The sequence below is a fragment of the Grampus griseus genome (genome assembly GCF_964374135.1).
Source record: "Grampus griseus genome assembly, chromosome: 12".
Classification (NCBI taxonomy): domain Eukaryota; kingdom Metazoa; phylum Chordata; class Mammalia; order Artiodactyla; family Delphinidae; genus Grampus; species Grampus griseus.
Genome location: NC_139006.1, coordinates 6,726,436 through 6,742,547, shown reverse-complemented (window position 1 = coordinate 6,742,547; position 16,112 = coordinate 6,726,436). Strand labels below are relative to the sequence as shown.

Sequence of the window (16,112 nt, the reverse complement as noted above, 5' to 3'; positions counted from 1 at the left end):
TCCCCCGCCCTCAGGACCTGTGGCTTTCCTTGTTGCCTTTTCAAATCATTTCAGCAACCCCCCTGTTTTGGGCACACTTGCCAAAGCGGATAAATAAGGTGATGAGCTGGAGAAGCGTGGGCGAGATGAGGATGGAGGATGTGGGATGTGGCGGGGGCGAGGAAAAGAGTAAAGCTTCCCAGAAAAGCTGGTGTTTCAGCTACAGGAGCAGAACTGTGAGGCCAAGAACGTCCCAGAATGTGACACTGAACCAGGAGGTGGGGGAGTTTGGGGAACCACCAGGGTGTCCACGTGGGTGGAGGTGATGGGGATGCAGCTGGACACATCCGCCATCTCTCACCAGGCTTTGTGCCCGGCCGGCACCCTGAGGGGAAGTGGCCCTACAGATGAGCTTTAAGGCGGCTGGCCTGCTGGGAAGCCCCTCCCAGACAGATCAGCAGGGAAGAGTCCGGAAACCACGTCTGATGGGCCCAGTGGGAGGCGTCGGGCCTGAGAGGGTCCAGGATGTGCCTGAGAGTGGGCAGCAGATGCCATGGGGCTGGGCGCTTGGGAAACAGCACTGGGGGCTGGCGGGACCTGGGTGAGGGGCGGGACAGTGACTCTGGGAAGGACCACCTCTTGTCACACGGCTCCTCCCCCAAGTCAAAGCCATCCTGCTAGGCTGGCTCCCCGAGGTGTGCATGTGGTAGACGGGCTTGCGTGCCAGTGGCAGACCTCAGGACAGGGTCTGTGGCTCAGAGACTCCTTCTTTCAGATGTGTGGGGACGACGGCACTTGGCGGGGCTCTGCCCCGACCGGGCCCCGGCTGTCTCGTCTCCCTGGCTTGCTGGCACTGAGTCTGGGTTGTGGTTTACAGACGCAGGCGTTGGCCCGGCCGAAACTGGTGACTGGTCAGAAGCGGCCCGAGGGCAGCAGGATGTGGGGAGGGATGCACATCCTTCCTGGAGCAGACCACGTGCCCAGCCCTCTCAGGCAGGCAAAGGCCGCTAAGGCGGGGGCTGGGACTTAGGAACCATGGCAGGAGGCCTTCGGGGGGAGCCTGCAGCTGGCCGGACAAGAGCTGCCAGAGGGCCTGCGTCATGCTGGGCCCTTCCTTCCTGTTATGGGTAGAATGTGTCCCCTCCTAAACTCATTCATTGGAGTTCTGGTCCCCAGGGCCTCAGAATGTGACCTTATTTGGAGACAGGGTCTTTAAAGAAGTCATCTAATTAAAGTGAGGTCATTAGGGTGCACCTAATCCAATATAACTAGAGTGCTTATAAAAAGGAGAAATTTGGCTCAATTAAAAAATAAATACACCTGAAACTAACACAGCATTGTAAATCAACTATACTTCAATTAAAAAAAAAAAAGGAGAAATTCGAATACGGACATGCACGCAGAGAGAACACCATGTAAAGATGAAGGGAGAGATTGAGGTGATGAGTCTACAAGCCGAGGAAACGCCAAAGATTGCCAGCAGCCCCCAGACGCGAGGGGAGAGGCCCAAACCGATTCTCCCTCAGGGACCCCAGAAGGAGCCAACCCTGCTGACACCCTGACCTTGACGTCTGACCTCAAAACTGTGAGACAAAAAGTATCTGTTGTCTTAAGTCCCTTAGTCTGCGGTACTTCGTTCTGGTAGCCCTAGGAAGCTAAGGTATCTCCCCAAACCCACTGGGGCCTAAAACCTCCGGCAGGAGGGAGGAGTCTCAGGGGACTGCCCTCCAGGCCTCTGAGGTCGCCTGGGAGTTCATCAACACCCCTCCAACGCCAGCCGTGCACCCATCTGGGAACCACAATGGCTTGTTCCTACGGCCTTGGGGCCTGTTGAGGTGCGGCTGGTCCACAGATGTGTCTTGTCTGGGTGGCATATTTACAAAGATTTTTAATTAGTTGTCAACATTTAGGAATTGGAAGATTTCACACGAAAACCCTGATTTCTGGCCTCGCTTGAAAGAGAAGATTTAACAAATGGGGCCTGTTTCCCACATGGCATAGTCGGCTAGAGGGGAGTAGAGCAGAGGCCGCCCACCGTCAAGGGGACACAGGCCCCATCCGGCCTGCTGCACTCACGCATGGCTGTCAGCCTGATGTGGCCCCCAAGCACACGCATGCATTTCTGGGGATGGGGACACTTCGAAGGGATGAAGGGAAGGGGCTTGAGTGGGAAACGCACGTAGCCTTAGTGGGCACATCAGGGAAATGGGGCCGAGGAGACCCATCCTTCCTGCCCCCTCACCTCTGACCAGGCTTGCTTGGACTCTAACCTCCCCGCCCAGGACAGGAGCTGGTCTGCAGCCTGCCAGGCCTGAAGATCAGGGGCAGAATCAAGGGGCCCACGGGCGGGGAAACCGGGAACTCAGCCCTGCAGGGCTCCTGCCCTTCCCGGAGTTGGGAGCGTCAGGGTAGACGGTTACCGATCGTCAGCTGGTTCTTTTCCACAGGAGACAGGCTGAACACATTGGGGTTTTCTCCAGCATCAGTTTTATAAAAGGTTTCGATGTCAATGGAGAATTTCTCCACAAAAGGGCAAGTGAACCTGCGGGGGAAGGAGAGTATCCATCAGGACTCGAGCTTAGCGGTGTAGGCGTGGGTGGCTGGGTGGAGGACGAGGGCTGGAGTGGTGGCCGAGACGCGTCTGTCCTGTCCAGCTCCTGGACCTTCACCTCGTCCCAAGAAGAGCCAAGTCCAGGTTGGGGGGAGGGATGGGTTTAGGGGGAAGAGGGAGTTGTTCCGGGAAGCTGCCGGCAGCCCTGTGTCCACGTGTGTGAAGCGTGGTGTGGACTCAGGCACAGAGAAGGTGGCACGCTGCTGAGTCGGCTGAATCTGTGTGACATGCCACCCTGTCCCCTGTCCCCTAAGAAACCAGGTGTGGCAACAGGGAAACAGCCCCTCTCTCTTGCCTGGAGATGGGCTCAGAGGAGGAAAGTGCTGCTGGGAAGACGCATGACTTGGATGGATCCTCCAGCAAGCTCCAGGCCCTCGACAACCGGGGGAAGGAAGCCCCAGGAGATGCATGGGGACTCCACCTGCCCAGCAAGTGGGCGGCCAGCTGGGAGCGGCCCCCGATCTCTTCTAACGAAGCAGTGCTCAGCTCTATTGGGTGGGGGCTCAGAGTGAAGAGCCCCCCTACCAGAGGGATCCAAAGAAAGCCCTGCTCAGCATGGTTTGTTATAAAACATCATCATAGTCGCTGAGGGTCTCAGGGCTGGAGGGAATCTCTGGGCCATCTGGTCTACCCTCAGTTTGTGTTTCTTCCCAGCTGGTGGACGGTCCTGCATTCCCAGGCGAACGTTAACGTGAGTCTGTATTCCCTGAGCCTTCCCAGATGGCAAAGGAGTCTCAGATGGCCCTCGCTGGACTCAGGCCTTCCTGGTCTCCCCCACTGGCAGGCTAGAAGGCACCTAGGGGTATACCCTTCCCTCTCCTGCCTGTTCTCTGAGGGGGAACCTGAGGGACCTTCAGGGTACCGCTCAGAACGGAGGCTCAGCTCCCCAGAAGCCAGGGCTCCCTGGGGTGTGGGGATTGAGCCTGTCTGGGGGGCCAGCACCAGCATCTATGCTGCAGGGTTGCTTCCCCAGCAGACAGCACGGGGGCTGAGGGCAAGCTCACCTGGTTCGGGTATAGGGGTAGGCGTTCCAGGACTCCTCCACCACCCGCAGGGCCGCCTTGGGCAGGATGGAGCGGAACCAGCTGGGGATGTGCATGCCCACATGGTACACCTTGTGTGTGTACTGCCCGGAGCCACCAGGGCCGTCCGTGTATGGCCGGTTCTCCAGGATCTCCACGCCACTGCCTTCACCGAACGTCTCGTTACGGCTCTTCTTCTGTGGGGACAAAAGCATTAGCGATGTGTGGGTCCAGAGCACTCTGCAGAGGGGGAGGGGCTTAGGAGACTGGCCGAGGGTGCTGAATGGGGGGTGGGGTTTTGGCCAACCAGGCTGGCTCCTCCTGTGTCACTGCAGGACACCGCCCCCCACCCCCACCCCCGGCGCCGGCCCCAGCACTCATGCAGGAGACTGAAGGGGCCACGGTTCCCTGTCCGAGCCCAGCACTGCACGTGCAAACTCCTCCGTTCTGACTCCTGAGTGTGCCGGGACTGAAAGTGTTCCCAAGGTCAGGAACAAGATGAGGATGCCTGCTTTCTCACCTCTAGCCAACATTGTACTGGAGGTTCTAGCCAGAGAAATTAGGCAAGAAAAAGAAATAGTAAGAGACATTCGAATAGGAAAGGAAGAAGGAAAACTATCTCAATTTGTTGATGACACACCCATATACAGAAAAACCTAAAGAATGCCCCCCACATCTGTCAGACCTAATACATATATTCAACAGAGCTTCAGAATACAAAATCAACCCACAAAAGCAAATACGGCAGAAAGGAAATAAAGAAATCATTTCCATTTACAAGAGCATCCAAAAGAATAAAATACCTGGGAAGAAATTTAACCGAGGAGGTACAAGACTTGTACACAGGAAACTATAAAACATTGCTGAAAGAAATTAAAGAAGATCTAAATAAACAGAAAGACATCTGTGTTCACGCACTGGAAGGTTTAATATTTGTTAAGATGTCAATACTCCCCAAAGCAAGCTGCAGGTCCAATGTGATCCCTGTCGAAATCCAATGGCAGTTTTGGTAGAAACGGAAAAACTGATCCTAAAATTCATATGGAACTCCTAGGGCTCTCAAACAGCCGAAACAATTTTGAAAACAAAAAGGAAGCTGGAATGCTCACATTTTCCGATATCAGAACTTGCTAAAAAACTATAGTAGGGGGACTTCCCTGGTTGCACAGTGGTTAAGAATCCGCCTGCCAATGCAGGGGACATGGGTTTGATCCCTGGTCCGGGAAGATCCCACATGCCACGGAGCAACTAAGCCCGTGCGCCGCAACTACTGAGCCCACCTGCCACAACTACTGAAGCCCACAAGCTCTAGGGCCCGTGCACCACAGCAAAGAGTAGCCCCCGCTCACCGCAACTAGAAAAAAGCCCGCATGCAGCAACAAAGACCCAACGCAGCCAAAAATAAATTTTAAAAAACCCCACAACTACAGTAGGGACTTCCCTAGTGGTGCAGTGGTTAAGAATCGGCCTGCCAATGCAGGGGATACGGGTTCAAGCCCTGGTCTGGGAAGATCCCACATGCGGCGGAACAACTAAGCCCATGCGCCACAACCACTGAGCCTGTGTGCCACAACTAATGAAGCCTGCACGCCTAGAGCCTATGCTCCACAACAAGAGAAGCCACCGCAATGAGAAGCCCTTGCACTGCAATGAACAGTAGCCCCCACTCGCCACAGCTAGAGAAAGTCTGCGCGCAGCAGCAAGGACAAACGCAGCCGAAAAAGATTCATCCACCTGTTGCGGGTGGTAGCTCTTTAAAAAAAACCCCAAAAAACTATAGTAATCAAAACAGTATAGTATGGGCATAGGACAGATCTATGGAATGGAGATGAGAGTTTAGAAATAAACCCACAGATCTATACGCTATACATATTGATTTTCAACAAGGGGGCCAAAACCATTCAATGCAGGAGGGAAGAGTCTTTTCAACAAATGCTGCTGGGACAATTGGATACCCAAGTGCAAAAGAATGAATCTGCACTACTATCTCATGCCACATATAAAGATTAACTCAAAATGGATCAAAGCCCTAATTGTAAGAACTAAAAGTATAGAACTCTTAGAAGAAAACATAGGGGCAAATCTTCATGACCTTGGATTTGACAATGGTTTCTCAAATATGATACCCAAAGCACAAGCAACCAAAGAAAAAATAGCTAAGTTGGACTTCATCAAAATGAAAAAAAAAAACTGTTGTGCATCAAGGGACACTATCAAGAGAGTGAAAGGACAATCCACAGAAAGGGAGAAAATTTTTTGTAAATAATATACCTGATAAACGAATTATATCCATACAATAAAACATGATTTGGCTGTAAAAAGGAATGAAGTACTGACACATGCTACTACATAGATGAACCTTGAAAACATGCCGAGTGAAAGAAACCAGACACAAAAGGCCATATACTATACGATCCCATTTATATAAAATGTACAGAATAGGCAAATCCAGAGAGTCAGAAAGTAGATTATTGGTGGCCTGGGGGTTGGGGGAAAATGGAGAGCGACTTCTTTATGGGATGATGAAAATGCTCTAGAATTGTGATGGTTTCACAACTCTGTGAATGTGCTAAAAGCCACTAAACTATACACTTTAAATGTGTGAACTGTGTGGTGTGGGACTTACAGCTCCATAAATCTGGTATAAAACAAAACAAACAAACAAATAAAAACCAACCTTGCCTCTTGTACTCAACTAAGATTTCAGAGAGATCAAACACGAGTGAGAAGGGGCCTCGGAGACACTGCCAGGGAGACATGATGCCTGGGTCACCTCTAAGTGTCTTTCTGCCACGAGCTCCTTCCCAGGGTCCAGAAGCTCAGGTTTCTGCTTCTGCACAAAACCTCGTGGTCAAGGTGCTGGTGACTTTAAGCCCAGCATCTGTTTCCATGGTGACATGACAGCATCACCAAGGCCATCTTCGGTCAGCTTCCTGAACAGCAGGTGCACATATACTCACACATGCACACACCTGAGTCCTCGCACACGTACACAGGCACTCCCCACAGCACTGCCTCGCCCTCGGGGCATGAACCCTCTCTAAGGCACAAAGACGTGATCTATCTCCATGGCCAGAGACACTGAGTCCCCTTCAGAAAAACAGCAGACCCTGGTTGAAGCCACAGATGGAGTCAGAGCAGGGACATGCCATTCCTTACTCTTTAAAGGAGCTCCTGGAATGTGGCCCAGATTCTGTAATGAAAACAGCGACCATTTCTCAGATGCTTTCCAAGATCCCGCCTCTTACAGTAGCTTCGTTTATTAGCAGTTGTGCTAAGCGCTTGGCCTGCGCTTTCTCATATAGTTACTGCAATGAGCCCTTGAGAAGACTGCAGGACTACTATCACCCCCAAGGTACAGATGGGAAGGTGGAGGCTCAGAGAGGCCGAGTGACCCGTCCAAGGTTACACAGTTACCAAACAGCAGAGCCAGGACGAACTCAGACCTGTTGGATTCCAGGGCCCGCTCGCCCGAAGCAGTGAGCGCCTCAAGGAAAACACCTCGGGACAAGGTAGGTGCTGATAAGCAGTTATTGAGCAAGTACAGAGACTGTGGTCCTAACCCTGTGGCCAACTTTCTCTCATCCTGGACAAGTTGCTTCTTGTGTCTGGTCTCAGTTTCTAAAACTATAAGTGGGGATGGGGCTACCTGTCTGCCCAAGCCCCAGTGTAGTGGGTTAAAGGCCTCCCCCCCCCCCCCCCCCCCCGCTAATCCATATCTACTGAGAATCTCAAACTGTGACCTTATCTGGAAATAGGGTCTTTGCAGATGTATTGATAATTAGTTAAGATGAGGTCATCTTAACTTAGATGGATTAGACAACTTAGGCTGGGCCCTAAATCCAATGAGAAGAGATCATTATAAGAAGAGAAAACAGAGACACAGACACACACAGAGGGCAGGCAGCCATGTGACAACACAGGCAGAGACTGGAGTGAAACCGTTTTAAACCAAGGAACGTCAAGGATTGCCGACCGCCACCGGAAGCTGGGAGAGTCAAGGGAGGATTCCCCCCAGCGCCCCAGAGCCTTCAGAGGGAGTGCGGCCCGCTAACACCTTGATTTTGGACTTCTGTCCTCCAGAACTTTGAGAGAATAAATTTCTGTTGTTTTAAGCCATCCAGTTGGTGGTGCTCTGTTACGGCAGCCCCAGGGAATGAAACACCTGGGGTGCTGGGTGGCTCAGTGAGAAGAGGACGTGCAGGTCAGAGGGGTCAGGGCACACGGAGTCTCTGAGGGCTGAGGTACGGCCTGCCAGGGATCAGAGGGCAGAGAAGGCACGGGGAAGGCCAGAGAGGGAGCAGGGGCGGGGGAGGGTGCCTCCCACCTGGCCTCGTTGGGGCTGCACAGACCCCAGGCCCCAGGGATGGGGGAGGGGAGAAGAGGAGAAGGGGAGTGTCCTGCTCACATCAGAAGCCACAGCCCATCCCTGCCAACCACTCCCCGGAGACTGTGGGCTTGACCTACCCTACCCTGCCCGCACAGGCTGGGTGAAGGCCCCTCCCCCCTCCTCTCCTCCCCTCCCCCCTCCTCTCCTCCCCTCCCCCATCCCTGGGGCCTGGGGTCTGCAAGGGAGGAGCCTGAGCCGCCAGGGGCCTGGTGCAGAAAAAGCACCGGATGAAGGGGGTGGGGGGTGAAGGATTCAAAGTCCAAGAAACCCCGGCCAATCAGGCAGCTCTCAGAGCTGTCCAGGGTCCTGGCTAAGGCGCTTCTGATCGCTCCCCCCGTTTGCTGGGCACCTCCTAGGATGGAAGGCTCTCTCCCAGCCAGACCAATTTTTCTTTCTTTCCTTCCTTTCTTTTTTTTAACCTTGAACAACATGTATATTGAGTGCTGGTCAGGCAGGTATGAGGCAGTTTGATACGTGAGCCCATCTTGTTCACAACCTCAGGGAGGAGGTGGCTTGTTCGGAAGGCCGGCCTCTTCCTAGCTGCCACCCCAGTTGGTAGGCGGGATCAGTGGGTAATGAACTAAGGTCTTGCTCTTCTTTCCAGAAAAACGGAGCTGCCTTCCTTGACGGACCATCCATCTCGTAAGGCCCAGCTCGGAATGAGGGCCCTCCTGGAGCACTGGCCCCAAGCCCAAGTGAACACTGGGCTCCCAGCCTCCTAGCCCCACTGCTCTGGCCTCTACTCAGTGGGCTGCACCCACATCCGTCTCCCCGCAGGCAATCCTGGAGCGCAGAAGCACTTTGTATTCGTCTCTGTAGCCCAGCCCTTTCCCAGGCGGGCACAGAAAAGTCTGGGGAATTTAACTTAGTTTTCAAAGAGCATTACTGAGGTAGGATTGACATACAATAAACCATCTATTTGTAAAGGTACAGCCGGTGAGCTGTGATGTACTTTCACCCCCACGAAACTGTCACACAGTGGAGATAATGGGCTTGTCCATCACCCCCACGGTGGATGGAGCCCCCCCGGAACCGTGGAGCCAGAGGCGGGTGAGACAAATGCCAGAGCGGGAGCAGAGGAGGCTGGCCTCGAGAGGCACGCCGTGTCAGTGGGGCTGTAGGAGGCATCACCTAGGAGGCTGGGAAGGTTTCACATTAATTGGAGGCATAGATGTTGAAAAAAGCACCTTAATACAGGGGGTGCAGATGGCAGGTGTCTGAGGAGCCCTGAGTCAGAGGTGTTTACATACTTGAAAAAGCCTGGGATAAACTGGAAGCTGAAAGTCAGCCTCCTGGGATCTTGACGCTCCCAGCCCCCAAGCAGAGCTGAGGGCCATCTGCTGTGGTCCAGGGTTAGGGTCCAGGGCTCCCCTGGCTCGGGGAGGAATGAGGAAGCCACAGGACAAACAGTGCCTTTGGCAGATCAGCTGGTCCTTGAACAGGCTGAGAGATTCCCAGAGTGCCCGGCGCTGGGGGGCTGATGCCAGTCTCACCTCTCCCCACTCTCGAGGAATAATTACTGGGTAAGTGGTTCAAGAGGGAATTGAGTGGCGCTTCTGAAGCAGCGTGGAGCAAACAGCCCCCCGGAGAGGCTGAGCTGGCCTTCTGTTCTCTTCCCAGCCAAGCTTCCCACGCTGAGGGCCAGGTCAGACTCAGGATGAGGGTGCAGGCCCTGCCGAGCTCTCCCTGCCCTGATGGCCCAGTGTAACGCTTGCGCGGCCAGGGGCTGCACCGAGGCATCCGTGTACCCAGGAAAGCCAGAGCCAGGCCGGGAGCAGGTTCATAATCAGACCCCCAACTGGGAGGAAAGCTGCCAGGCCAGGCAAAGGGCTGGGGCAGCGAGGATGAGCAAGAGGCTAGCAGAGAAGCTGGGACGGAGACCCCCGTGGGGCAGGACCGCAGCCAGCACCCCAACGAGCAGGAGCTGTGGCCACGTCTGGGCCATGAGGACCCGATCCTGGGTTCCAGGTTAGTCAGGCACTGAGTAGGGAGGCCAGCAACATCTGGGGTGGGGTGATCATCTCTGGTTGGTCACAGGCCCCGGTCATCCTCAAAGTCATTTGTGACTCTGTAAATCAGCCACTTAGCCCAAGGCATGAGGAAAGTGCGTACCTGGAGCCGGGAGGCAGGCTGTGTGCTCTTGGACAAGTCACTTAACTTCTCTGGGCCTTGCACCTTCCTGTCTGTCAAATGGATTGTCATGGACTGAACGTTTGTGTCCCTCATTCCCCCAAATTCATATGTCGACGCCCCAACCTCCAATGGGATGATGCTAGGAGGTCAGGCCTTTGGGAGGTGATTAGGTCATGAAGGTGGAGCCCTAATAATAGAGTTAGTGCCCTTATAAAGGAGGCTCCAGAGAGCTCCCTGGCTCCTTATGCCACATGAAGACACAGCAAGCAGGTGGCCGTCTGTAAGCCAGGAAGAGGGCCCTTACCGGACACCAAATCTGTCAGCACCTTGATCTTGGACTCCCCAGCCTCTAGAACTGTGAGCAATAAACGTCTGTTGTTTAAGCCACCCAGTCTGTAGCATTTCGTTATACAGCCCAAGATGACTAAACACAAGGATAATATCTGGATCAGTAAGAGGACGGGTGTTACATACAAAGAGCGTTAGTCTTGTCAGTGCTGTGAATACAGTGCTGGCGAGACAATCCAATGCCACAAACATCCACGGCGCGTTGCGTGTGCCTGGCTTCGTGTGCAGAAAAGGAGCCAGAGCTCCAGTGCAATTCAGACACTGGCCAGAAGCCTACTGGGCAGATACTGCTGTGAAGGCCACGGTGCCACCCCACCCTCCACGCCGGTGCTGAGAGCGGCTGTGTGCACGGCCTCACCACCCACCTGTATCATGTACAGCTGGGCAATGCGGTACTCCTCCACGGTCATTGGCAGAGGAATCCGATATTCCTTTATAATCATCTTGGAGTCCAAGCCTTCCCGTCAATGGGGAACTGTGCGTTGGGACTTCTAGGCGAGGTTCCTTAAATAACCATGACAAAATTCACCAAGGACCCCTGAGAGAGAAAGAGAGGACAGGAGAGTCACTTTCTGCAAAAGCTGATGGGTAAAGTACCACAGGAAGGGCCTGGTCTAGACCCCAGGCTAGAGTTCTGGTCTCAAGTCAGCCATGAGCCCACTGTGTGACCCTGAGCCCACCGCGTGACCTTGAGCAAGTTCCCTCACCTCCCCAGCCTCCATTTTCCCTGTTTGCTAAGCCACTGTGTAGAGGACGTGTATAAACTCTGATCAGCCACGAGGAAATAAAGGAGTGTTATCCTGCTAGCGAGGGCCAGGCGATGGGAGGGCATCGCATCCCCTAACAGTCAAGAGCATCGCGTTCTTGTTTTACGCAAAGTTCTAACAGCCTGCAGCCTCCGCCTCCCCGTGTTCTGGAGTAGCTGGAGGCCGGCACGGTGACGGCAGCAAGTGATGACGGCCGGCAAGAAGGCAGGACAGACAAAACTACGAAAAACAGACGTGAGAATTTTAAAAATCAGCAGTGTGGGACCATTCGGCGTCAGGGCAATCGGTTCTGCTCCTGTCACCGGGTGCAGGTGGCAACACTGCTTCCTGGCAGGAGATCCCGAGTTATCAAAAAAGGTGACCTTAGGTGTAGGTTCAGTTCAATCCACCACCAACTGCCTATTGATACCTACTCTATTGCCGACATTGGGCTAGGTCTTGGAGGTAGAAGAGGAAAATCAGATAAATGGGTGGATTGCGGGGCATGGGAATTACGTCTCAATAAAGCTATTTAAAAAATAAAAGCAAGCAGGGCTTGCTGCTTGGTGGCGCAGGGGTTGAGAGTCCGCCTGCCGATGCAGGGGACGCGGGTTCGTGCCCCGGTCCGGGAAGATCCCACATGCCGTGGAGCGGCTGGGCCCGTGAGGCCATGGCCGCTGAGCCTGCGCATCCGGGGCCTGTGCTCCGCAACGGGAGAGGCCCCAACGGTGAGAGGCCCGTGTACAGTAAAAAAAAAAAAAAAAAAAAAATATATATATATATATATATATATATATATAAGCAAACAATGTATTCACAGTAACTTGTATTTAAGATGACAATATATTTGATGAAGACTTGCACCTAAAGCAATCATATTTAAAAAAACAAAACGAAACTTAATGCTTGAAGGAGGCATACCTGCAGTGATCTGGAAAAAGAAATCACCCATCATAATCGGTCCCCTAGGTGGTGGGGGCTTTGCTGTGGATATATTTGGTTACCCCCAGAGAGAAGGGATGCTGTCAACTGGAAGCTGAGTGAAGGTTTCCAAGACAGGCAGTGGCAGAATCAGGATGGTAGTTTAGAAGGACCACGCCGGGGACAGCAGTCAGTGAGGATTCACAGGTACTGGAGGCAGGATGCTGGCTAAGTGATAAAAGCAAGGGCCGACCGGGCAGGCAGCTTCCCCAGGGCACCATGTGTACGAGGCCTGAGCATCACCTGGGCACTAACGCATTACTGGATAACTAACGCGACTGGGAAAAGCATGTGTACCAGAACTCTTGGGACCTTCGGTACGTAAGGTGGAAAGAAATTCTTTAATAAACCACCTAAGGAGGGAGATGGAGGCTGGGGATGGCACCCACGTTATGAGCCTAAAGTGACCCCCGTGTTGTTTCCTTCTTTACAGCAGGTAGGACTATTAGCCCCCAAAACACCCAGCACCAAACTCAACTTCTCACTTATCCAACTGCTTGAAATACAGTCCAGATAAACATCTTTTTAGCCAGTTAGAGTTCACCTACTTTACATACCCCAGAAACTGCACCCAACATCCACTAGGCATAGATGAGACAAACCCGAGTTCATAAAAGACCCCGAAGGGGGAGTTTTGTGACCCAGAGGCTCTCCATCGTGATTCTGAGCGATGCCACCTCGACACATGAGCCCCCTGTCGAACTCCGCCTCTCCCTTTCTGGGTGGTGGTCCCACATCACTGTATCTGGAAGGCCTCTTGCTGGGAGAAATTTTCCACCCTAGCAAACCTGTCCCAGCGCCATCCAGGAAAGCTTGTTACTGCCCCTCCTGGTCCTGTCTCTTCCCTGATCAACCCTGGACCGCTGAGCTTACCACAAAGGGGAGGACTCAACCCTCCAGAGGCCGTGCTCATGTGCAAACATCACCTCTAACCTTCCTTGAAGGTGTGGGTCCAGCCAACAGCTAAGAGGGCACGTGGGTTCAGGGCCCGAGTTGAAATTGTCCAGGAGGGCGAGAAAGCAGAGGCTGCAGGCTGCCTGGACTCGGCTCTGAGACCCACAGGTCCAAGCTCAAGTCTGGCTGGAAGCTGAGGCCGCAGGAGAGACGAGTGATGGTCCAGAGCCCCCAAGGCACCACCTCCTTCCACAAGAGGGTGTGACACAAGACGTTGAGGGAATTCCCTGGCAGTCCAGTGGTTAGGACTCTGCGTTTTCGCTGCCGAGGGCACGGGTTCGATCCCTGGCGGGTACCTAGCAAGATCCCGCAAGCCTCAAGGCACAGCCCGAACAAGGAAACAAGACCCTGGGCTCAGCCGGGGCAGCGAGGCACCCAGGCTGACCCCCCAAGAGGGTAGGACGGGCACCCGATTTGGGAACCTCCCGACACAAACAAAGGAGAGAGAACCGTATGCTTGCGAGAGGCTGGATGAAATGCGGACGGGAGACAGGAAAGGGAAAACCTAGGTTCGATAAGGGCCATTTTCCCAAAGCTTTTCCACATGGCTTTGTGGGCTCCTTCTGTGGCAAGGGATAATGCAATGACCCAGAGTGAGCCCGGGCAAGTCCACGTCGTCACCTAAACTGCTAACAAAGAGGTCAGATGCAATCTCTATATGTTCTCGAGAAACTCTAAGCAACCTGCCCTTCTGGGCTCTTCACGGCTCCACAGTAAATGACCTGCCCGCGCTTGCCCACACACGTCAGACCAAATGTCCACCGGTTTGCCTCTTCCAGCCCACCAGGCACCAGGGCAGGATGTGGGGCCGGACTATGCTTTTTCCTTAGAAGCCTCCATTTCCCCCCAGCAGCCTCCACGTCCCCCCATCCTAACACCCGGATGGACTCTCAGACCATGAGCCAGCACCCAGACACAGGCTCGGTTCTCGATTTCGGGGGCCCTGTGAACACGTGTCTGGAACACACACAGGATAACGTTCCTCTCCTCCCCAAGTCTCCGCTTTCTTCTCCCAAAGACAAGCTACCCAGTGAGCTGTAATCCCACAGGGGGCGTCCACATCTCCACATGCAGCCTGAGGGCACAGAGACAGGGAGGGGACACATACCCAGAGGTCCCTCAGCGGCTCCCATGTCCTGGGGGAGCTGGGCTCGCAGGCGAAGCTCAGGGCCGACCAAGGGCAATAACCCCACGACGGCCCCCAGAAGACAACACGCCGCTTAGGCTGCATTTCCATCCATGCTGGGCTAGAGGAAGACAGCTGTGCCTCCACCCAACAGGGGCCAAAGAGTGACAGAGGTAGGTATGGAGAGGGAAAGAACAAAATAAACGGTCCTGTCTAGTTATAGTTAAGTGCGTGGTGACTAATGATAGGAGAGGACTCAGAACTCTGAGTGACACAACATGTGCAGCAGTCACAGCGGAGCTCCCCCCCCCCCGGGATCTGAGGTCGCAACCTGACAACGCGCTTCCCAGCCGTGTGATCCGTGCCCGCCGAGCCTCGGTCTCTCCACACGTCAAATGGGGATAATGCCACCCGCCGTCCAGAGTCATCGCCAGCGTCACCGAGATGAGTGCGGGTGAAGTGCTCCCCTGCCAGGGGGTGTACGTCTCTCAGTCCAGAAGAACTTGGAAAAGGCTTCACAGAATGTGGAGCTTTCAAATGACATGAGCTGGGTTTCCCAGGATCAGTGAGATTCTGTTCAGCAGAGCACGTGGGAGGAGGACACTCTGGGAGAAGGAACAGCACGAACAAAGGCCCCGAGGTGGGAACGCGCCGCCCCATCGGAGACACCTCCCACTGGCGCACCCCCAGCGTCGCCTCGCCGCGTCCCTGGAGGATGGGGCCAGGGCAGTGGGGGCACGGAGGCCACCGGCGGCCACTCTCCACAGGGCAGGCTGTGCTCAAGGCTGAGATGAAGCTGCTCCCTGCAGCAGGCATGACAGCCACACCCACGCGCCCATGGAGTTCAGGGTCTGCTGGGGCGGGAGCAGGGTGACAAGAGACCATCACTTGCTTCAAGAATTCCCTCTCCCAGGGGAGGAAAGACATACTCGCCAGACAGGGTGTAACCACAAAGCATGAGTTTCCCGACAAGCACTTCCACACAAAAGCCAAGCCGTCCTTCCGAGCTGCCCTGGGGAAGGTCTGCGGTCACCCACACCCACCAGGGCTGCTCTCTGGGTCACTGTGAGCCCCTTGGGTCACTCCCAGAAAGAGGAACAGTGCTCGGGAGAGGGAACTGGCCCCTCTCGGGGCTGTCTTTCAGGGAGATCACTCTGAAGGGGCCAACAGTCTCGTCTCATCAGATACTAGCGTTTTATTTACTTAAGAAAGCCAGATCTGTTTCTTTCTACACCTATGCTAGTTGGTTCCGACAACTATCCTGACTTCCTGTTGAAGACAGAGCAGTGGGAGCTCTTCCGTTCTCAGAACGACAGACAGCGGCTAAAGATAGAGAAAAGTCACCACGGCCGAGAAACGAGGAGATGGCTGCAGCCCCGAACCACAGTCCATGAAGGATACCAGCCAGACACCACAAGGTCTGAGCTGGGAGGCAGGAACATGCTGACAGCTAACACGTGCCACCTCGGACCTCTGAATAAATACCACCTCCTGAAAGACATGGAACGATGGAGTCTAGGGCTGTGGATGCCCCCGGGGGAGGAGAGCCATCACCCTGTCTTCCGTTTTCTACTTTTTATTGAAGTACGACATACCTCCAGGAATGTGCACATATCATAAGGACAGATATTTTCACAAACTGAACATACCCATACAGCCAGCAAACAGATCAAGAAACAGAAAATTAATAACCCAGAAGCACTGTCCCCCAGGCACACCTCCCCCACCACGGATAACCGTCTGCCTTTTGCCTGTTTTGTATTTTGCACTAGGTTAAAGCCTACGAGCTGCCAACCTCCAACCGTCTTTGACCCACCGAGTG

The 16,112-nt window shown here is 54.1% G+C and overlaps 1 protein-coding gene across 1 annotated transcript in view; it reads right to left on the bottom strand.

Moving 5' to 3' along the window:
* PITPNM2 (phosphatidylinositol transfer protein membrane associated 2) overlaps positions 1-16,112 on the bottom strand; it is a 143,505-nt gene that overhangs the window by 21,780 nt on the left and 105,613 nt on the right. The window contains 3 exon segments of the mRNA XM_082667265.1: positions 2,400-2,521; positions 3,595-3,809; positions 10,849-11,021. Coding sequence (XP_082523391.1) covers positions 2,400-2,521; positions 3,595-3,809; positions 10,849-10,926 — 415 coding nt within the window. The 5' untranslated portion in view covers positions 10,927-11,021.